At 42.5% G+C, this 23,727-nt stretch overlaps 1 protein-coding gene across 4 annotated transcripts in view; it reads left to right on the plus strand.

The window, feature by feature from the left end:
• BAIAP2 (BAR/IMD domain containing adaptor protein 2) overlaps positions 1-23,727 on the plus strand; it is a 125,180-nt gene that overhangs the window by 52,248 nt on the left and 49,205 nt on the right. For all 4 annotated transcript variants that reach the window (XM_083427624.1, XM_083427623.1, XM_083427625.1 and 1 more), the window contains exons 4-6: positions 10,583-10,644; positions 11,398-11,469; positions 13,223-13,360. In XM_083427624.1, coding sequence (XP_083283750.1) covers positions 10,583-10,644; positions 11,398-11,469; positions 13,223-13,360 — 272 coding nt within the window. The remainder of the gene's footprint in view (positions 1-10,582; positions 10,645-11,397; positions 11,470-13,222; positions 13,361-23,727) is intronic.

Here is a 23,727-nt window from a genome sequence, read left to right on the forward strand (position 1 = left end):
CTCCAGATGTTTTGAGACTACAATTCCCATCATTCCTGGCCACTGGTCCTGCTAGCTAGGGATCATGGGAGTTGTAGGCCAAAAACATCTGGAGGGCCGGGTTTGAGGAAGCCTGGTCTAAACCCACATGCGTGTCCGGCACTAATGTGTATTCATACACATTCATAAGCCAAGAGGTTCAGGATCTTTTGCTAGAGTTATAACATGCATCCATTATGAATATATGTTTTACCCCATAACCTTACGCCCACAAAAGGAATAAAGAAAACTGGATTTATTATATGAAATGGAAGTGATGGAATATATAAATGATGATTCAGGCAGGAAGAATACAATTTAAGCAAGCGGCAAATCCTGCAAAACATACACACCTTGATCTAAAGAGTGAAAGAATCCTTAGCTATTCTCTTAAGCCTACATAAAAGTGAGTGTGGCAGTTTTGCCGCAGAACTCACACTGATAGCAAGTTAAGAAATGGAGAAGGTGGGGGAGGGTATATACCTGTCTTTAAAGCAAAGTCTGTGTGAGTTCATTGAGAGCGCCGAGTAAATTTATTTGTTGGAGTTTGGAAAAAGCTAACTAAGTATTGAACTTTTGGGGGGTCTGTACTAATTTTAGCCAATGCATTCTAATGGAGAAGAGAATGTGCTTTGAGAGAGAACTTCTGAGAAGTTCCATAGTTCTGGCGCTATTTATTTTATCCTGGTTTCCTGCCTACCTCCCATTCCATTCATTTTGCTTAATAAAAGGTTGAAAGCAGATGATTCGAGTGAGCAGTGCTTAAAAACTGGCTATCCTTGTCTGCCTCATGTCTCCAAGTGATCCCACCATTATTTTGATGGCATTCATTCAGAAGCTAAGTCGATTTTAAGGGTAGCTAGATCTACATGGGCTGACCTTTATGCAAGGTATTAGAAGCTCAGGATGTTCCTTGAATGGCTTTCAGGACACGTGGGCTGGCTCCAGTGTCTAGCAAGTTCGTGTCTATTTAAGTTATTTAAGTTATGTCAACCTTTTCTCATGCATCTACAGTAATAAACCACAGAAGAAGTTCAGAATGACACACACCTGTTCACAGGAAGAGAAGGGGGTGTTCTGTGCTGGTACATATAGCACGGGATGGTAGCAGAGTCAGCCCAAGGCGTTCTACTACCTGAAGGGAGCAACAAGGTGGCACTTCTCACTTTTCCATGTACAGAGGCTGACTGGGCTGGCAGTATATTCTTATTTTAATACTGGCAACAAGAGAGAGTTGTCCACCACACACAGAGAAGATCCAAGCTACTCTGAAAACTTTGTGGTCCTTTTGAGAAGAAGCGGCAATGGAATTAAAGGAGTTGTATGACTTTTTGTACAAGGAGGCATCTGCCATGGCCAAAATAGATGGAGAGAAAGATACCGTAAGCACATAAGCTTCCCGGAGAACAAGTTGCTGGATGAAGCCAAGAAAACTGTACTAAGTTTTGGAGCCAGCAGACAGATTGCAGCATGGTTGGGGAACCTATAACCCTCCAAATGTTATTGAATTCCAACTTCCAGCATCACTGCCCATTGGTCATGCTGGCTAGGACTGATGGGAGCTGGGATCTAGAAAGATCTGGGGGAGTCACAGGTTCTACACCCCTGGATTGAAGGCCTTGCTTTTGTAGACTGCATTTGCTCGAGACCTGTGGAGCTGCTTAGCATTAAACCCTTGTAAATTTGCCTCCCTTGCATATAGGAAAGTGAGTCCACAGCATTCTCTCTCACACTCTACATCTTCATGGCGGAAAGCACAATCTATTTTGCACATGTGCGATATAATTATTTTGAGCACTTTAGCAATGGTAACAACTAGAAAAACAGGCAGGATTTTCCACTTCCTTTTGCTGATATAGGCTTGAAATGATTCTTTGGTCAAAATGTACATCGAAAAATCTTTTTACCAGACTAGAGATAGACACTTGTCTCTGAAAACTCCTTTTAAAAAGAGAGGGGGAGAGAGAGAAATACTGTACTGGGTTTCATCCTGTGAAGTTGTTAGTACAGTGACTACTTTTCCCTTTAACCATGTCCCCCCTGCACCCAGCTCCCCAAATCTGCTATGGAGGGTTGAGGGAAGCCTCACAATGTTTCTTTTTGGCAAGGCGAAGAGGGAAGAGGAAGGCCTGTCACAGAGGTCTTTGTGTTAACAGGTTGACTTTGTTGGATACAACCCACATATTTATTTATTTACTTTTTTTTTTTTTACATTTCTGGTCAGCTGGGCTTGAAAATAGTTTTATTAGCTCCAAACGCCCTGTTCCCAAGTAGCAAGGTATGTAAACTATCACTGGAACTCAGAAAATTTTCTGTAGAAGCTAATCTTCTGACATGGTAAAACAATGATGGTGACATGTGTTAGTTACATTTAAGAATCTGACTCTGTTTACTAGCTCGAAAAGGATCTACCTTCAGTCTTGACCACCATTTCTACATTAGCAGTCTTGACTAGTACGGACTTGTATGCACCTGTTTTGGGTTGTAAATCTTTTCTTTTCTAAATCAAATTATGTAATAGTGCTTTATTGTAATTTCTCATTGTGAACCACCTTGAGATATATTTGCATGAAGGGCAGTATAAAAATACCATTAATTAAATAAAATATTTATCAGTGCCAAGAACATCTAGAACAGGATTTCTGTGGGCTGAACAGGAACTTTCCCTATCACTGGTCCTCTTCTGAGATAAAATGGAAACACTCTGAAGCAGGGACATATGTTGTTTCTTTACTGATTTTGTAAAGGTCCAACTAACTTAATGTTTTAATGGACACAGATAAGAGCTGTTCTCCATACTAACTGTCCGTATTCACACAAATCATCAATGGGTGCAATTATGCTTCAGAAAGCAGAATCTGGGTAATTGCCTCAGGACATAATTTCACATGAAAGCTACAATTCTCAAGATTTGTCTGCAAAACTTCTAGTCTTCAAGCGATCTTAAAGCTGGTATTTTGCTTTGTATACAAATTAAGCCAGTATTGCTTTGTTATTTTGAAAGGGAAAGTTGCTGGACATTTTTTTTCCTGCGGAGTATGCAGCAAAATTTCCTAAGTTATATTGCTGTTCTCCTGACAACAAGAACCAGTCACTTCCCATTTATTTAGCATCTCAACCAGAAAGCAATTTCCTGTAGGTTTTGTGGCTTTAACCTTTTTGCCCAGACCTCCCTTTCATGCATGAAACCATACACTGCATGTAGACACGGTATGCTTAATTGCAGTGGGTGACAGCCAGAGTTAAGGATGGCTTTGATATGTTCAAGCTCATACTAAGCAGATAACATGACTTACAACTTCATTTTGTTTCCCTCATATGCCGTCCTGTAACTACAGTGTGCGAGTCAAAGCCCAGGAAGAAAAATTACAAGCTGCAAATTAGGAAACTATTGCTTTAGATAAGCTTTTTCAAAGGGTCAATATTGTTACAAAACTTGGGTGCTGCGCCACCCCCGCCAAGCGGTAACAAGATTCCAGAGGGTTCCAGGAGTTTTGCATAGTTTTGCATAGCTGAGGAATTCTTCTGCAGCTTGTATTTCTCATATCCCAAATACAGTACCTCTGGTTACATACTTAATTAGTTCCAGAGGTCCGTTCTTAACCTGAAACTGTTCTTAACCTGAGGTACCACTTTAGCTAATGGGGCCTGCCCCGCCACCGCCGCCGTGTGATTTCTGTTCTCATCCTGAGGTAAAGTTCTTAACCCAAGATACTACTTCCGGGTTAGCGGAGTCTGTAACCCAAAGTGTTTGTAACCCGAGGTGTTTGTAACCCGAGGTACCACTGTAATCAAAATCTTACCATTTATTAATTTCTAGGCTTTAGCGGCAGGTGTGTATGTCGCCCCTCCAACCTATAACATCTTAGTGAGATTTTGTGACAACTTGAATGTTCGGAAGAAGTCGTTTTTACAGGCTTGGTGACATTCTCAAAGGATGGGACAGTTATTCAGATAATAGAAGGCTGCCTTGCAGCAAGGTGGAATGAGAATGCATGAACCTGCATTGAGTCCAAGATAATTGGTTCATCTAACCTAGGTACTATCCATGCCCAAAGGCCTTGACTTTCTAGGGACACTGTTGGAGGTTCTGGGAAACGAACCACCTCCATTCAAAGCATGCACTCTGCCTCCGAGCACATCCTCGACTTTGCCAAGGTTTTTCCTGTTTCAAGACCCACATACTTAACTCTTCAAAGTGGAGAGCAATTCTACAAGCTGAAGCTGCTTCTGGCCAAAGGAGGCTACAGAATCTCAGCAGCTGGAAAACTTCAGAGGAGGCTAGGCAAAAACTATTTGTGAGGAATGCTTTAGGTATGCATAGTGCTCACTGCCTTAAGGCAATGACTGTCACAAAATGTTTCTCAGAGTTCCCTTCATCCTGATAAATGCGAGGGAAGACAGACTAGATTAAGTTGCCTTCGTAATCCCTGTGTTTGCATCAATATTTGGGCGCCGTGTTGAAAGGTTGGGATAGTGTCTTTTATTGCAGTTGGTCCTCTGCTGATAATCTGAGCACAGGGAGGTTTTGTGTGCAGTGTGCAGGTGTTGTTACAATGACTGTATAGTTCTCTTCCCAACTTGTTCAAGCTACTCTGTGTTTTAATCCTATTTTGTGGTTTCATATATTCACAGGGGCATGGGGAAAGGCTACCTCCAGGGTTGCTTTTCTGCAGGTAATAGGACAGGCTCTTTTTTCACAGCAGCTGACTCACTGGCATGTATTGCTAAGTCGCTTTGAGTTGCCATGTCAAAAAAAGCGGCTAATAAATGTAATAACAATACAGTAGTTGCCTCTTTTTTCAGTGAGAGGTTTGTGTGCACACCCTTAAGAGACATGGGTATGCTTTTTGTGTGTATTGCACTGAATGAGAAGTGAGGAGCCTCCAGCCCTATTTGGCACACCCACCTGCCTTACACTTAACATTGTACTGTAATAATAATAATAATAATAATAATAATAATAATAATAATAATAATAATAATTTATTATTTATACCCCGCCCATCTGGCTGGGTTTCCCCAGCCACTCTGGGCGGCTTCCAAGTGAATATTAAAAACAGTACAGCATCAGACATTAAAAACTTCCCTAAAGAGGGCTGCCTTCACTTGTCTTTTAAAAGTAAAATAGTTGTTTATTGCTTTGACATCTGCTGGGAGGGCATTCCACAGGACAAGCGCCACTACCGAGAAGGCCCTCTGCCTGGTTCCCTGTAACCTTACTTCTCGCAGTGAGGGAACCGCCAGAAGGCCCTCGGCGGTGGATCTCAGTGTCCGGGCTGAACGATGGGGGTGGAGACGCTCCTTCAGGTATACAGGACCGAGGCCGTTTAGGGCTTTAAAGGTCAGCACCAACACTTTGAATTGTGCTTGGAAACGTACTGGGAGCCAATGCAGATCTCTCAGAACCGGTGTTATGTGGTCCCGGCGGCCACTCCCAGTCACCAATCTAGCTGCCGCATTCTGGATTAATTGCAGTTTCCTTCAAAGGTAGCCCCACGTAGAGCGTGTTGCAGTAGTCCAAGCGGGAGATTAGAGCATGCACCACTCTGGCAAGACAGTCCGCGGGCAGGTAGGGTCTTAGCCTGCGCACCAGGTGGAGCTGGTAGACAGCTGCTCTGGACACAGAATTAACCTGTGCCTCCATGGATAGCTGTGAGTCCAAAATGACTCCCAGGCTGCGCACCTGGTCCCTCAGGGGCACAGTTACCCCATTCAGGACCAGGGAATCCCCCACACCTGGGAGTTGGGAGTTGTAGTCCCAAAACATCTGGAGGGCTGAGTTTGCCTATGGCAGATCTTAGTGGTTTCTTGCAGAAAACTAAGCTGTGGTTTGGACCTTCAAAATTGTCTGACGTGTTTATCCACCTTGTGCCACAAGGGGTGGCAAAGTGGGAATGGTGGATCTGTATGTATGAGTGCATTGCTTGTGCTCAGTAAACCACTATGTGGCTTATGACATATGCACCCATGGCCGGCATGTGGCTCCACGTGCTTGGGCACCATGTTCTACTAGATGTAGGAAGCTGCGTGGCCAAAGGGGGTTTTTAATAGGTTGGAATAAAAGGCAGAAGGAGACACAAGTCTGGTGAAGCCATTCCCTGCAGCAGTGGAATAATCCTCCCTTCCCTAGACTTGTCATGATTGACTACCTTTATAATTGACTTCCTCACTTGGCAGAAAGTGGAGGAGTATACCTCTTTAAAGCAGAAAAGGAAGAGACATATAAGGCAGCTTTCAAAGACCCCCTCGGCTTCACTGCACTCCCACAATTCTCTGTACCGCGGTATTAATTCAATAGTCACTTGGGCCTTCCATCCAAATGGCGGCTCTATTTGACCCCGATTATCTTTATCAGCTCTGGCAAGATCACAGCCAGAGCTGCAATGGCTTCAGGTTCCAAAGCTGGAATAGCTGTACAACATAAATTGCATCCTATACTGTATTGAGTACTAACAATAATAACTTTCTTGACTGAAGAAAGCTTATAAAATTACAGGGCATGTTTCCAAAATGACGATCTAATAAACTGCCTCATGTAGATACAGTAGTGAAACCATTTTCTTACATCCCCTGTGCAACTCTTGTAATCAGCAGTTGCTGTTTGTAGTTTTAAAGGAATAAACCTTTGGCATTTTCCTCCCCAGAGAGTTTTTGTCTATTTACTTGGTTCTCTTGTTTATCTACCATGTGGTATTTTCAGTGTCTTGGTAGAGAGCAAAAACTGCCTCTAGTGTCAGGGATTGGGGGGGGGGGCATTCAGTTGAAAGCCGGTGTGCTGTCTTAAACATGCATTTTGCACCCTCTCCAACTTTTGGGAGCTAATAGCTCACAGTAGTTAATTTAGAATGCAGTTTTCAGCATAGGTAGCCAAGTAAAAGGTTGTGTTATAATGGTAACTTTTTGAATTTTAGGGAACTGTTAAGTAAGAGTGTCCCAAGGTGCCATTATTAGAATCTCAGACTTGTCGAGTTGGAAGGGCCCTCCTGCGTCTTCTAGTCCAACCCCTGCAATGCAGGAATCTTTTTTGCCCTGCGTGGGTCTTGAACCCGTTACCTTGAGATTAGGCGTCTCATGCTCTGTTGTTGTTTAGTCGTTTATTCGTGTCTGACTCTTCATGACCCCATGGACCAGAGCACGCCAGGCACTCCTGTCTTCCGCTGCCTCCTGGAGTTTTGTCAAATTCATGTTGTCAGGTTCCATCAAATTCATGCTCTTAACGACTGATTAATCATTTTCAAATACTGAATCCTAGGTCTGGTTCTTCCAAAGTGTCAGCAGGTAGCCCTGGGCAACTCTTAATGCCTTCTAATATAGTTTTCAAACTGTTATAGGGGCAAGAAAATACAAAAACAGATCTAATTGCCTGAGTTGGTTTAAACTGATTTATCAGCACAAAGCAGTTTGAGAGGTATAAGTGGGGGGAAAGAATTTGATACGATGTGTGGGAAGTTGAGCAAATCAGAAGCAGGATGATCTTGCACTTCAACAGTTCCTTTCCTTTTGCAACAACACAGTGTGGATAACTAGTGGGTAGAGTTGAGCTGAGAAGTTGTTTGCTATTGAGATCTGCATGTGGCCATATAGCTAAATGAGAACGTAATGTATGCTATTCTAAAACCTGCATGTTTCTGAAAGTTCACTACGTCTAAGTTCCGCTGAACCACCTCTTACTTAACACAATTTTCACCAAACTGCAAACCACCGTATCGTTCTGGACCAAATAAAAATAAAAATGGAGCCATCCATGTTGAGTTGCTTGTGGGCAGGCGGGGGTGGATAAAAAGAACAGCAGCAGCATAATATTTTTTCTTGGGATCAATGGAAAAGTCACAAAATAGAGAGCCAGAATTATTCTTCAGGCTGGATATTAACCAACATAACAAAAGGGTGAAGTGGTGGGAGGAGAGAGAGAGAGAGAGAATTGTTGGGTCTAATGAAAAATCCAGCCTAAATTAATAATAGCTTTAAGATGGAAAAGGAGAAAGTTTAAAATGCATGTCTACTGCAAAAAGATATTGGATAGCACCAGAAACTACCAGGGCAAAGGAGCAAAGGTTTTTTCCTCCCTCTGAAAATATTAAAAGGCAGCCGTTATTTTGATGCGCCTCTAGTGCTAATTGGAGCACATGGGACCCTTTTATAGATGGCGCACGTTAATTAATCTGCAACTTTGTCAATATAACGGCTACCAGGTTCTGATTTATTTCCATTCTCTGCCTTAAGAGGAACCTGTGTGTTCCAATTAGTGCCATAGAGAGAGCTGAATACCCGTTGGCTCTTAGATTTTTGAAGGGAGAGTCGCCATTGCTTCCTCAGCCCAGCATGCCTTGCTGCAACATGCAAGCTTTTTGTACAAGGCATGACATACCGTATTTTTCACTCTATAAGACGCACCAGACCATAAGACGCACCCAGTTTTTGGAGGAGGAAAACAAGAAAAAAATATTCTGAATCTCAGAAGCCAGAACAACAAGAGGGATTGCTGCGCAGCGAAAGCAGCGATTCCTCTTGCTGTTCTGGCTTCTGGGATAGCTGCGCAGCCTGCATTCACTCCATAAGACGCACACACATTTCCCCTTACTTTTTAGGAGGGAAAAGTGAATCTTATAGAGCAAAAAATACGGTAATCTAATTAAGTTGCCTTTAAAATTCCCCCTTTACTTACACACACACACACACACACACACACACACACACCCTGCTTACTTACTTACTTACTTACTTTAACAATAAATTGGTACATCCATTTCACACTATTCTTCATTATCCTTCTACGTTATTCAACTTCCACACCCCTCCATGGGTTCCTTTTTACTCTTAGTTGTGCTACATACAGCGGTGCCTCGCAAGACGAAAAGAATCCGTTCCGCGAGTCTCCTCGTCTTGTGGTTTTTTCGTCTTGCGAAGCAAGCCCATTAGCGGATTAGCGCTATTAGCAGTTTAAGGGCTATTAACCGCTATTAAAGGCTTAAGGGATTAGCGGATTAGCTGCTAAAAGGCTATTAGCAGTTTAGCGCTTTAGAAAAAGGGGTTGGGGAGCGAAAAAACCCCTCAAGAATCGCAAGACATTTTCGTCTTGCGAAGCAAGCCCATAGAGAAATTCGTCTTGCGAAGCACCTCTGAAAACGGAAAACCCTTTCATCTTGCGGGTTTTCCGTCTTGCGAGGCATTCGTCTTGCGGGGCACCACTGTATCTTTCTACACCTTCTAATTGATTTAGCTGCTACTTGGAGATTTATGTAACTGTTATAAATCTGAGACCTCAGGGTATAGGGCGGTATATAAATTCAATAAATATATATATATAAATAAATTCTTTAACTGTTCTCCAAAGTTTTCCCATTCCTCTCTTATGGTATGTTTTATCATGGTTTCTTATCTTTGTAGTCAGCATCGCTAACTCCACATACTCCATTAACTTATTCTGCCGATCCTCTAAAATTCCTCCGTTCCATCTTACGTCTGTTACAAGCTGCAGACTTGGGAATTGCATCAAGCTCAACAATATATGGGGTGTCCTGGGTTTTTACTTATTGAAATATGGCAAACCTACACTCTGCACCTTCGTTTGATTTTTTGGGGTCGGGGGCTTAATATGCAACCTGAAGAAGAGTTGTGGTGAACCTAAAAGAACCTTTAAAAAAAAACAAAAACAACCCCTGGTCCTAATAAAGGTATTATGCTGCTGTTGCTTTAGGTCCCCCCCACCCAATAATCTGGAGTATAATTAGCAAGCTGCCACTAACCAATGGGCTTGGAAATGTCCACATAGCATGTTATTTGAAAGCAAGGCTACTACTGCTGAGCAGCCAATTGGTGTGAAATATGCTCCTACCAGTTTGGGGGAAGTGCCACTTGTTTAGCAAATAAAATCTTTTAAAAGATTGCATTTGTGCTTCTTCTTTTGTTCTGGAAGTGGGAGCAATGTTCACAGAGTCTCTAAGGAAATTCATCTGTTGCTGAATGAGGGTCTCTAGGGAAATAAATAAGCTTGCAGAAAACTTGAGTTGGCTTGTTGTCTGCACGAAGGATTTGTCAATCAGCGCAAAGCCTTCAACGAAGACTGTTGAAACGTGCACACAACTTTTAGTATACCCAAGAACCATTGATAATTCGTCTTATTCTATCATTTCTGTATTCTCTATTTAAATGCTTTATTATTTTTTGCATGTAAAGACAAATCTTTTATAATACACAAGGTGCTCAACCTTTCATAATACACTTTTGAGAAAGAATAACTATCTCCTGGTGAGAGATAGACACAGCCAAAGAGAGAAGCAGACTGTAAGGTGCTGGATGTCAATTTTTTGCCTAACTCTGCCTAACTGACCATGTATTCTGGGGTAGCACGTATTGTATGTGTAAACTGAGTTAGTCTTAAATGAGTCTCCGAAAGAAGTGTTCCTTCCTCAGGCACCAGCAAAACTGAAGTGATTTTTAAAAATAAAAACAACTGCAGGTTTGTAGTTTGAGGGGAAAGGGAAGAGAGAGAAGGTTGATGCAGAAAGGTCTCTAAAAACGTCTCCTTTGGTCTCCCTGTTTTGTCTTTGCCCTTTTTTAGGGGAGGTTCTGTTCCAAATGGCCGAAGTCCACAGACAGATTCAGAATCAGTTGGAAGAGATGGTAAGCACTTTACTTCCTGTTGACATGTCCCTTTTACAGAGGCTGGCCAAGAGGCAGTCTGTTTGATACACGTGGATCTAAAATACATCTGTTGTGAAATAGTTGCCAAGTCCTTTAAATAAGAATAAGGCCCCCTGTTGAATAAGCCACGAGGCAAACAAAATCATAAATCATATGCTGGCCTCAGCAATGTCAGAGAAATAATTGAAGCTGCAGGGGGAAAAACCTGATTGTGGACCAAGATTTTTGCTTGACCGATTGATTTCATGCAGTGCCAGGAAAGCTCTTTGCTGCAGCAAGGCAGGTAAACTTCCCTCATATTTTATTCAGGGGGAAAATATAGGCATTTCCACTTGATTTATGTTGTTGCAGGTACACCCCATGTCCTATAACTGCTCGTTGCTTCTTTACTGTGCTTTTACATTTTTAAAAAACTGCTTTATTTTAACTGATAATTTTACTGTTCTGTTCTTCTTGTGAACAGCTTTGAGGTTTTATTACAGTCAAGTGGCATATAATTGTTGTGAAATAAATAAAATACACCTGTCTTCTCAGAGCTGGCTTGGTGTTCTGGTGCTTCTTTGTCCTACATATTATATTATTGTACTGGTTCACGTTCTGTTTTGTGTACACATGCCCACATGCAAAGGTCCCATGTGGATTAGTTGCCCTTCACGGCATGCTTTCTCGTATTCACATACTGATATTGTTAAAAATGTTATCTCTCCCCCCTCTATTCTGTTTGGTTCTCAGCTGAAGTCCTTCCACAATGAGCTGTTAACACAACTGGAGCAGAAAGTAGAATTGGATTCACGGTATCTAAGTGTAAGTAATATGTAATCTATATTTAATGTAAATCCGATCACCGGCTCAAATCTGATTGCATTTATAGTAGCATTTAACTGGTTGATCTACTACCATAAATGTTTGGGCTGCTCCAGGACAAGGGGTAGATACAAGGAAGATCATGATCTGGGTGCACATATCAACCTACCGGTGGCCGAGTTTCTTGCAAATTCTGCTGGACTAGTTGAACCTTGATCTGATCCTGCAAGGCATTTCTTAAGATATGTTCTGAAGGACAAGTTCTGAACTACATTCACTTAATTTAGATTATGCTTTATCTGTTACGATATCATGATTGTGTTCATCCTTTGTAAGTTTAAAATCACCGGGATTCAAATTTATGTGGTTCACTTTTTCAAAACCCATTGTATTGCCGCAAGGTTTATGTTGTAGTTTTGGTGTTTTGCATTCAAAACAAGAGACATTTTGGACATGATAAGAGGGCTAGGAGAGTGCAGTTGACTTTCACACTTTCTCTGAACTTCTCTCTGTTGAAAGGGGAACTTTCACATCTCACTCAGTTCCCCTGTACCCCAGAGATGCAAAAAAATCCATTTCAAATATGTTGGAGAAGCTTGTGAAACAGGAAATGAAAGCCCATTGTTTTTCTTGTCCTCCCCTCCCACCACCTTCCTATTTATGGTTGTGTCTGCGAAGAGTTTGAGTTGCACTAAATTTTTAAAGAGAGAATACAAATGGTTTCTGAATGTAAACTCTCTGCTCTATTCTGTTAATCTGAACAGAACTAGATAAATTTTCCTCAAATCCAGCACTTTCTAGTTCTCATTTGTGTGGGAGCATAACCAGACCATCTCTAGATATGAAATGAACACGGGGAGTTATGAGTCATTAAATCTCAGTGGGATTGTGAATGTTTATGCTACTAAAGTTGAAGTAGGTAACATTGCCATGGAAGCAGAGGTGATAATTCTTTACATTAAAAACTCAGCCTCTGTGTGTGTGTGTGTGTGTGTGTGTGTGTGTGTGCGCGCGTGCGTGCGTATGCATGCTTCTTCAGTTCATTCTGTTATCCAAAACTTTGACATGACCACTCTCCCTTCTCTCCTTCTGAACAAAATGAAACTTCCAGAACTTTGAAAACCCAGCTCACTGCAGCTTAATTTACAGCCCAGACAAGAAGCCTAGTTTCTAACAGTCTGCTTGCCACTGATTTGCCAAGCATTAGTTTGGTAGAAAGGGACATATAGTAATTAGAAGTGGACATTGCTTTAAAACAGCAGCACCAGCCTTACAAGTCCCTCTTGGGAAAACTGGGTGGTTCTTTTTGAGCTGAATTCTACTGTTCCAAACTGATAAGGGTGGTGTTTCTCTCTTAGTTCCTCCCTCTGCAGACTCTTTATTATTATTTTTTAAGGCTTCCAAATTCAGGGTGAACTACTACGCCCAAAGAAGAAGGGCAAAGTGTTTCAAAACCCAAACACAGCCCTTTTCCCAAGCATGTAAGAGCATGCTGTGTTAACATTCCCTTCTGCTAGGACCCCCTGTTCTCTTGGTTACTGGGAATGTGTTTTCTCCACTTCCCCAAGAGGAAGCCAGCTTTTTTCTCTAAACATGTATTCATTCAAAACATACCCTCTTCAGCAGGTGTGAGGTCAGGGCCTTCTTGCCTGTAGGGAGGATGTTAGCTGCGCTCGTTAGGAGCAGGGGAAATCTCTGCTCAACTCCTTCAGCATATTATTGTTTCAGCTACTCACACCTCTTCCACCTACAGGCTGCTCTGAAGAAGTACCAAACTGAGCAAAGGAACAAGGGGGATTCGCTAGAGAAGTGCCAGGCTGAACTGAAGAAGCTCCGGAAGAAGAGCCAAGGGAGCAAGAACCCTCAAAAATACTCTGACAAGGAGCTGCAGGTAGGGTGTTGCTTGCTTTTTGTCTGCCTGCAAAGGCCTCTGGGTTAAAAAATCACTACTTGTTCTCCTCACTGGTGCTGGATTCCAGGAGGATCTGCATGGTACTTCTTCTAACTACATATGGCAATGCTTGTATTTTATCAGGCAAGCTGGCATTACTCCCATAGTTTGGCCAGTTTCAGGTCAGATCATAGAAGCTGCTTGAGGTAGTAATAATACTTACATGTTTCTCATCCAGGAGGGCTGGAGCCATCTTGAGTGATAGCTGTGTGGTCATCCATGTGTAAAGCTGCAACCTTTTATTTATTTTTAAACTTTTACAAGCCACCTTTCTGGATAACAACATTTTCAAGGTGGCTTAAATAACCATTGTCACTAGTAGCTACTACAGACAATCCCTGAGTTGCGTTCTGGGTCATTATGTGCTTTCGTGCAATTGAGACACCCCGTTATGCCCACCCCGCCCTTTTAGTGACTGGTCACTTCCCGGTTTGGCACTGTGCACATGTGTTTGCCATCACATATCAGGGGTCCAAGCCTTAGAGGCCACTGGGTGACCTTGGGCCAGTCACTGTCTATCAGCCTAACCTACCGCACAGGGTTGGACAGTGAAATGGAGTGGGAGAGAATTGAGCTCCTTGGAGGATAGGTAGGATGCAGAGATAGTGGTGGTAACAATAATAACAATTTTAACGTGTGTAAGTCTGCACTGGGACGCTGGTGGCGCTGTGGGTTAAACCGCAGAGCCTAGGACTTGCCGATCAAAAGGTCGGCGGTTTGAATCCCCGCGACAGGGTGAGCTCCCATTGCTTGGTCCCTGCTCCTGCCAACCTAGCAGTTTGAAAGCACCTCAAAGTGCAAGTAGATAAATAGGTACCGCTTCGGCGGGAAGGTAAATGGTGTTTCCGTGCACTGCTCTGGTTCGCCAGAAGCGGCTTAGTCATGCTGGCCACATGACCCGGAAGCTGTGCGCCGGCTCCCTCGGCCAATAAAGCGAGATGAGCGTCGCAACCCCAGAGTCGGTCACGACTGGACCTAATGGTCAGGGGTCCCTTTACCTTTACGTCTGCACAAAGCTGTAGTAGAGTACTTTGTGAAAACTATAGAGTTTCAAAAAAACCAAATTAGTTGAGATGTATTTTTATTAATGAATTAACTACTGAGAACTCTTAACTCCCTTCTTGCTTCCTTTAGCATTGCTTGTTTGATAACACACACAAAATACCTCAGAGTGCCTTCTGTTAACAATATTTCCCCGGTCTCTTAATTTTCATTTGCTCTTTCCTCACTTCCAATCTTAAGTATGCATGTATGAATAAATAAATTACTCTTGCCTATGCCAGAGGGGGTTTTCATTTGACAAGACAAATACCTAGTCAGTGACTTCTGATTTCAAGCACACTTGATAAGCGCCATGCTGTGTTCTAATCAGATTTTGATAGTGTCCCCTAGAGATTGAGACAGGCATCAGAGTCTTAAAACAGACTGTCTCTGTTGCCTGGTGAGAGCAACCAAGTGTCATTGCATGAATCTTGAAGAAATGAAATTGTTCTTTTTTGTGCGGGGAAACACACACACTGTTTTCAAGAAGACTGATGCACTAAAAAAGATGAAAAAGGCTACTACCATTTTTTTAAAAAAACCAAACAATTAGGCATGGATGCTGTGCAAAGAGGACCTGTTTCACAGGCATTGATAGACTAGTGACACTCAAGGAGTAAAACAAGCATGTTTGCTTGGTTAATCTCTCTCTCTCTCTCTTTCTTTCTCTCTCTGTCTCTTTCATATGGGTTTAAGGCCGGTGCCTTCTCCAGTTGGTGCCTCACCTGCAAACCTGGAAGCACAGCAAGTCTTAAGGATATGTTTGTAGGGATTCCGTCAACATGCTCTGGCTTAAAGACATTATACCTAACTTTTTGCTTTCAATTTTTCCTTGTCATAGACCAGAGTGGCATATGAAATTAGAGCTCTAGGGAACTTGCCTTGGCTTTATGGTTTCGTCACCCTATTACTTGGGAGTTCTCAACCATCCCTTGCTTGCTCTTGAACATGAGTGAGGCACTTGGTTTTTCCAGCGTTTTTTGTGCACACCACTGTCACTGTAAGTTGCAAGCAAGTTTTGCTTCAGTGCGAAATTTGTGCAGTGTGTAGATAAGTGGATGGCTAATCTGCGGCCCTCCAGATGTTGGACTCCAAAAGTCCATTAGTCATAGCCAGCATGGTCACTAGACAGTTATAATGGGAGTTGTAATCCAGCAACCTTCACCAGCAAATCTGGTTGGATTAGGTGGGTATGCCTTGTGAATGAGTTTATTTTTTAGCTGTGTGGTGCAAACACTTCCTGCCTTGATATGCACTGTGTAACCATTACCAGCAACTTTATCCTGTAGAGTCGGGGTTTAACCATATGGTAACTGAAGGTTAAGACTAACTATACTTTTCATATTTTCTGAGCTAAGCATAGAGGACAACAGATCCTAGGGCCTTTTTCAGTTGTTTTAGATGCAGGTGTAAGGAAATAATTGCCTGGTGATTAACCTAGAGATTATGTTGGGGAAGGCCACATGTTTTAATTGCATGAAAAAACAACAACAATGAATTACTTGTTCTTTAATTGGTTGTGTGATTTGAAAAGAGTCGCTGAAGGGAAATAGGACTGTTTATCAGCAATTGAGTCTCAATCTGGCTTGAGCTATTTTATGGGAAAGAAAATGCAACATAATAGGTCTGAATTTAATTCTTGATTTTTAAATTCTAAAAGTAGTTTTAAGAATCTGGTCTCCCAGTTTTGGTATGAGATGCTGTAGGGAGAAATAAAAATGTGTTTCCAAATGTGTAAGTATTGATGAAGCTGTGCTTGTGGCCTAGCATAGTTCCCTTGAAGACTTAATTAAATTTGGCATGCACCTGAGCTTTTAAACCCATCTGAATGCCTGCTACTTAAATACCAGTAGAAGGGCTGTCATAAGGTGCAGCTATCTATGCTTTGTTTGAAAGAATCTGTTCATCCACCTTGCTGTGTGGTATAAGATGGTGATATAAGTGATATAAGTATAAGATGGAGGTCTGTGCCAAGAATACTGTTACTGTACATTATTACATGTTCCACCCAGACAGTACTTGTGTATTTGGTATTTGTCATTTTTCTTTCCCTTTAATGTAGTGTAGATTTAAAAAGGAAGCAAAGCCTTTCTAACTTTCTCTAAGGGAATACAGTCAGTTCTGGGCCTGCAGTATGATGATGATGATGATGATGATGATCTGGGTGGCTCCCAGCAGAATAGTAAAACCACAATACAGTGGAACCTCGGGTTGCGAACGTGATCTGTGCAGGAGGCACGTTCACAACCCGCAGTTTTAGGTATGTTTCATATGCATTCATTCACAAATACTTTTCATAAAGAAGAAATGATTACAGTGGTACCTTGGGTTAAGAACTTAATTTGTTCTGGAGGTCCATTCAGTGAAACTGTTCTTAACCTGAGGTACCACTTTAGCTAATGGGGCCTCCCACTGCCGCCGCGCCGCCATTTCTGTTCTCATCCTGAAGCAAATTTCTTAACCTGAGGTACTATTTCTGGGTTAGCGGAGTCTGTAATCTGAAGTGTCTGTAACCTGAAGTGTCTGTAGCCCGAGGTACCACTGTACATTACACTAGGTATGTGGATGACTTGCTGTGTTGTAAGCTGCCAGATTGAACAAAAATTTCCTACATTGATGAGATTGACAGACTTTTATAAATATTAGTACTTCCACTCAGTACAGTGGTACCTCTGGTTACGTACTTAATTCGTTCCAGAGGTCTATCCTTAACCTGACACTGTTCTTAACCTGAAGCACCACTTTAGCTAATGGGGCTTCCCGCTGCTGCCACGCCACTGGAGCACGATTTCTGTTCTCATCCTGAGGTAAAGTTCTTAACCCGAGGTACTATTTCTGGGTTAGCGGAGTCTGTAACCTGAAGCATATGTAACCCGAGGTACTACTGTATTGTTATCATGGGAGCATGAAGCAAAGCCAGATGAATAGATTTTAGTACTGGAGAGGCAAAGTCCCCAAATAATTGGCAAGTTGCTCCTTTTAATGGTGCCCAGAATTTGCCATTTCACCCTACCTCATGGTAGCACAGAGTTCTTTTTAGGCTGTATTTTAAATGTCTGGTTCATGTCAGCATCCTGTTCAAACACAGAACTGACCCTACCGTTGGCACCTAAATTTGAGTGTCATGAAAGGGCAGCATGATGTTATTTATTTTTGTTGCTTTTTTACTTTCTGAAAAGTGGGGACTGGGGAGAAGTGCAGATGGGATTTTCTGCCTCAGGGGCCCAAAAAATTTGGGAGGTAGGAGCAGGGGAGAGAAAGTTGGGCATGAAGTTGAGGCCCAACAAAGTCTGCAGTTTGTAACTTAGGATAAAATTCAGGAGGTGTTTATGTAAATTTTAGCTACAGTCTTTATACCCAGTTACCTGGAAGTAAGTTCCACTTAACTCAGTGGGACTTGACTTCTGAGTAGGATTGTGCTGCAAATTAGATTAAACTGTTGGGTGGGAAACAGATTTCATTCTGAGGCAAAAAAAAGGGGGGGGAAGGCAACTTTCACCCATTGTAAAGCAATATAAAACCTTTCTGTTTTTCAGGCAACAGGAACTAAACTGAGAGCGGAAGAATGGGTGGATTATATTATCACTGCTTGTTGAGGTGAAAAAGAAATGGCTCAGCCTTTCAGACTTTCAAAAATCCTTCTTTATAGCTGGAATTTAGAAAGTGCTGATCTCTTTGGTAGTGTTTTGGGTTTTAACAGTGTTGCAGAAGTTGCTAAATTGCAGGATCCCACCCCCCCAGCACTGTTAAATAAAGTGCTCTAAAGTTTGCTCAGATGGTATTATTGTTTTTCCCCGTTCCTTTCTTTTGTAGTTTGTGCTCTGATAGGTTTGCAGGCCGTTCTTAAAAGAATTTTGGCTTTGTAATAAGTTTTTAAAACTTGGGCACACTGCAGCCAAAGCGGTGCCATTTTAAAGTATAATTTGTTCCAGTGGAAGAGTTGGACGTATGCTTAATTCTTCTGTTGAAATTGGTGAAACCTAAGTTTGTGTTCCTTAAGAGAGGAGGAAAACTTTTGAGATATGGTCTGCTGAGGTGTCTTGTTATCTGCCTGCATGTAGCAGCTGGTGTTTCCTCCCCTCTTCCCTTTCAATAAGGAAAACTTTGTCTTAGGTTTACATCTAGACAGTGGCGTAGCGTGGGGGGTGCAGGGGGGGCCGGCCGCACCAGGCGCAACGTCTGAGGGGGGGGGCGCGATCGCACTCACAGCTCTCTGCCCCTACCTGGCTCACTCACTCTCTCTCACTGCAGTGCTGCCTGTGCGAATCTGATCCGAGCCGCCGGGTCGCCGCCCACTGTGGAGGGGAGGGTGCCAGGCGTGCGGTGCGGAGAGAGAGCGAGGGACTATCTGGGGGAGGGACAGTGCAGCGGGGGTGGGGCGCAAATTACTTGCCTTGCCCCGGGTTAGGGGGTGCAAATTACTTGCCTTGCCCCGGGTGCTGACAACCCACGCTACGCCACTGCATCTAGATCCAGACTTGTGGCTCATTTCTCTCCAAACAAGCATTGTCTGGTAAGCCAAGAACAAGCCTTAGTCATACCTTGGTTCTCAAACATAATCCGTTCGACTCCTGAAACCATTAGAAAACCAAGCCGTGGCTTCCGATTGGCTGCAGGAGCTTCCTGCACTCAAGTGGAAGCCGCGTCAGATATTCAGCTTCCAAAAAACGTTCGAAAACACTTACTTCCGCCTTTGGGAGCCGATTTGTTCATCAACGATGCTGTTCGAGAACCAAGGTTCCACTGTACTCTGTGGTTTGTTAGGAGAGAAATGGGAAGACAGATCCTGGTTTGTTTCTCATCAGCCACAACCACAGCAGGAGCAGGGGAGGAGTAGTGAAGTGCCCACGATTTCAGCAGCATGCAGGAGCACAGTGCATGTACGCATTTCAACCATAGTTTAGTTTAACTATGGCTGTAAGCAGCCTGTGAATCAGACCATTTTGTGCCCACCCACATTACCAAGCAACTGTTCTGCAGCCCATTGTACTCTACAAGCTCCTTTGATCCAATCTAAATGTCTGTGGACTGTGAGCAGCTGGTTGATAACAGGGTATCCTGCTGGCCATAACCCATTAACAATGTGTGCAGAGAGAGGATTTCCTTTTTGACTGTAGACTAAAGAGATGCTAAATATGGCTATGAAATGCAATCTTGGCTTTGTATCTCCTGATCTTGCATCGACACCCAATTTTGTTCTATGAGCGTGTGATCATGTTGACAGTAGTTATTTTAAAAACAGAGTACCGCTCCCTTCCTGGCAGCAGAGTTAGTGTTTGGTCCAGATGCTCCTGGCTTATGGAATTATTTTTCTCTTCCCAATTTCCCCCACCCCCCCTTAAAACCCCCTCAAACCAAGCTAGTGGAGAAACATCTTTTTGGCTAAACTGGAGATGTATGTGGGATACTAATACTAGAGGCAGAATGCACCAATCTTTGTTGCTTCCTGAAGGCTTTTTATTATTGACAAAATATATTAAACACCCATTTGCTACCACCCAAGTCTTGAAAGTTAAAGAAAAGCATAATTCTGTTTGTTGCAATAGGAATCCATTACAACTTAGGAAGACGCCTAGACTTTACTTTAGTAGGTACGTTTATTTAACTGGCTGTTAAACATCCAGCATTCAGACACTCTGTAATCTCTTGCTTTCATATTTTAGAGCCACAGGAAGTTTAAAAGCTTATTTTGTATGTTGCCATTGTTTGCAGAATTGCAGTGTTTTGTCATTGTCCTGAAGCTTTTTTTTTTTAAAAAAAAGTCTATTCAAAGAAAAAGGACAAATGGCTGTGCTGGAGATAAGGTAGAATAAATATCCAAATCTTGAGTATACACTAGGCAGGTCTGACATGAGGAACTGGAAGGGGTTTTCTGTGGCTGCTTTGCCAAAATGGCATATGAAGATTTCATTCAGCATACCAAATCTTACGTCAAAGAGATAGCTGACATAGAAGAGAGACTGAATGTTCCCATTCTAGAGAGCGATGCCATTTCCCAATGGACATGTGTTTTCAAGTCACAAGACAAAAAGTGGTGGGAAGGGGGATTTTTCCCCCTCCATACTGATGTAGAAAAAACCTGCTTCTTTTCCCTTATGGGGTATCCAAGAGCCCGTATAGAGTCCTTAAGTGTGTTCCCTATCGGTAGGAGAAAATAACAGAGACCAACCAGAGAATATTGAGAAGCAAAGAAGGTAGCAAGCCTGATCTTTATTAAACTGTTGCAACTCACCACATGCAGGAGGGAGGAGGAACCCAGAACAATGGTGTGCAAGCCCTTATATAGACTTTTGAAATTGCCCACCCTGTAGCTCAAGACCACCCCCAAAAACATAATACATACATCACAGAAGGAGGCAGTCTACAACAGAAATCCAGTCTTCCAGGATCATCATCTTCTTTGGCGATCACTCTTAGTGGAGTAAGATTGAAATACCAGGATACTTGACAATGGTCACTGATTGCTTTACCTGGGCTGAGATCAAATCTTTGTCCTTAACAGAGCTTGGAAAAGTTAGTTTATACATTAAGTACAGGTGTTCTGTGCTGCTTTTGGGATTATTTATTCCCTGCCTTAAAATTCCTAATTCTGCTGCTCTGGCATTTGCAGGATCAATAGTCAGACTACTAATTGTCTGACTATTGGAAGATACGGAACATCTGTTAGGGACAGGAACAACCTTTTCACAACCAAAAATAGCTATTTTAAAACTTCTTATTTTATACTACTGCAGCTACACCATGTTGGGATGGTATGAATACAACACATTAATAACACTGCTCCCTTCCCTTTTAACTACTCAACAAGGTACAATTTTTCTTAATTTATACATTCGCCACTTTTCATTTGAATATACAGCCGTACCTTGGATCCTGAACGCCTCACGAATTGAACATTTTGGCTTCCGAATGCCGCAAACCCAGAAGTGACTGTTCCGGTTTGTGAACTGAACACTGAAGTTCTGGCAAAGTTCTAATCACTCCCAGCTTAACTGCAATCCTTGTCTGGATGTTAGCAGTTGGAGTGTTTGTTCCTCCATGGGAGGATTGCCTTTTCTTTCTTCCTGGCACTAGGCAGCTTAATCTTTAAAGCTTGTAGAATGATTAACATGTAGTTTGGTATTGGTTAGAGCAGCTTACTCACATTTGTAACCACTGGGTGTTGTTTTGTGATGCTATCAGTTGACACCATGTTTGTGCATTGGTGGAGATATGTCAGAAAAGGGTCATGTAAGCTCTAGAGATCCTGGGACGCGGGTGGCGCTGTGGGTTAAACCGCAGAGCCTAGGACTTGCCGATCAGAAGGTCGGCGGTTCGAATCCCTGCGACGGGGTAAGCTCCCGTTGCTTGGTCCCAGCTCCTGCCAACCTAGCAGTTCGAAAGCACGTCAAAAGTGCAAGTAGATAAATAGGTACCGCTCCAGCTGGAAGGTAAACGGTGTTTCCGTGAGCTGCTCTGGTTCGCCAGAAGTGGCTTAATCATGCTGGCCACATGACCCGGAATATGTATGCCAGCTCCCTCGGCCACTAAAGCGAGATGAGCGCCACAACCCCAGAGTCGGCCACGACTGGACCACGACTGGTCAGGGGTCCCTTTAAGCTCTAGAGAGGCATCTCCTCAAGTGCAAACAAAATTTTCCTCTCCTATCCTTATATCTGTTTATTTCATAAAATTTGTACACAGCTCAAAGCAGTTTACGAAAAGATTAAGACAAGAAAAGCAAGAAAAAATTACAACCTAGTTTAAAATATACAAATGTTAAAACATTATTACAGATTAAAATTTCCTCAACTTTCTAAGTGCCTGGGTAGGCTTGTCTAAACAAGGCACGGGAAGGAGTAGAGTGAAGGTGCCTGCTTGATCTCAACAGGCAGTGAGTTCCAAAGTTATTACAAATGCAGAATGGGTATTATGTGGCAGCTATCGTAGTGCCAATTCCACCAATCCAAGTGGGCACATGTGGGGTAAATCAATCTCATAGGTTAAATAGTCCCCAGTTGTTATATGATTCCTAATTAAGAATCTGCACTTCACAACTTTTTAAAAGCCTGATCCTGTGCACGTTTGTTTATTCAAGAGGTTAGTGCCACTGAGTAAAATGTTGCTTATTCACAAAAAATTTCAGAGGAATAGCCATGAAATCGTTCTCTGTCTCATCAGGAGGGTGTTTCAGTGGCTCGTAAATGGTGCCTCTTTTTTAAAATTTAAACTAGTGCAGTTCACAGATTCCAGCATATTCTCGTATGTACTTGCTAGATTAAAGTATTTTCATCTGCCACTGAAGATGCTTCTGCATGATTACATTGTCATTTCTAAATGGAAATGAATTGACTGCCTTCTGTTGATTACCGTGAGACTTCCTGACTCAGCTCTCTCAGTTATTAGTATTCTTTGACATTATGGGAAGGGGGAATGTAAAAAGGTTAACAGCATAGCTAAACAATGCTCAGCTGCTTATTAGTATTGCACAAAACATACTTGAAAATTGGTTTAGTACTCTAACTGGACTTAAACCCGAAGCATCAAATCCTAAAAAATTAAAAATAGCTTTTCACCTATATCATTACTCACCTGCACTCAAGTTTGAAAGGTCTGCCAGTTGGGTTGAAGCTAAATCAACTGCCTGGTCCTGTGAATCACTGCATTTATATTGTCTCACAAGTGCAGGTGTTGGGAGTCCAGTGACCATCTCCAGCCCTAAAATTGGCATGGTAGCAAACATCAGTGCCATTGCACCTGTGTGCTTTATGCCTTTCTTCAGGGGTCGGGAACTTCTTTGACCTGATGGAGCAGATCTTTATCTCCTCCACCATGGCAGGCCAACTTTGACAGGTGGGTGTAACCACTGACCTGTCAATCATCTGATATCATATGGATGTCATGTGGTTGATAGGTGGGTTCTCTACCCACCTCTCTAGGTTGGTCTGCCTGTGTGGGGGAGATGGAGAATTCATGCTTAGGGGTGAAATTCTAGAACTTTTTTCCCCTGGAAGATTTATGTGGATGGGCTGAGCTGAATCTTCACACAGAGCTAAGTATCTAGGTGTCTTCGAAGAGGCATGGGAGTCCTCTTCTCTGAGCATTTTCTAATGCTTCAGCACTATTTGCTTAAATAGCCCGGAGTTCTTATAAAATTTCCATAATTGAAGCCTCATTTTGATATTCCCAGAAGGAGAAATAATTTTAGTTATAGGTCAGGGAACTCTAATGAACGGGGAGTTGGGCTTGAACCAGGCCATATGTGTTTTATGTAAAAGAGACATTAG

The sequence above is a fragment of the Podarcis tiliguerta genome (genome assembly GCF_965153285.1).
Source record: "Podarcis tiliguerta genome assembly, chromosome: 2".
Classification (NCBI taxonomy): Eukaryota; Metazoa; Chordata; class Lepidosauria; order Squamata; family Lacertidae; genus Podarcis; species Podarcis tiliguerta.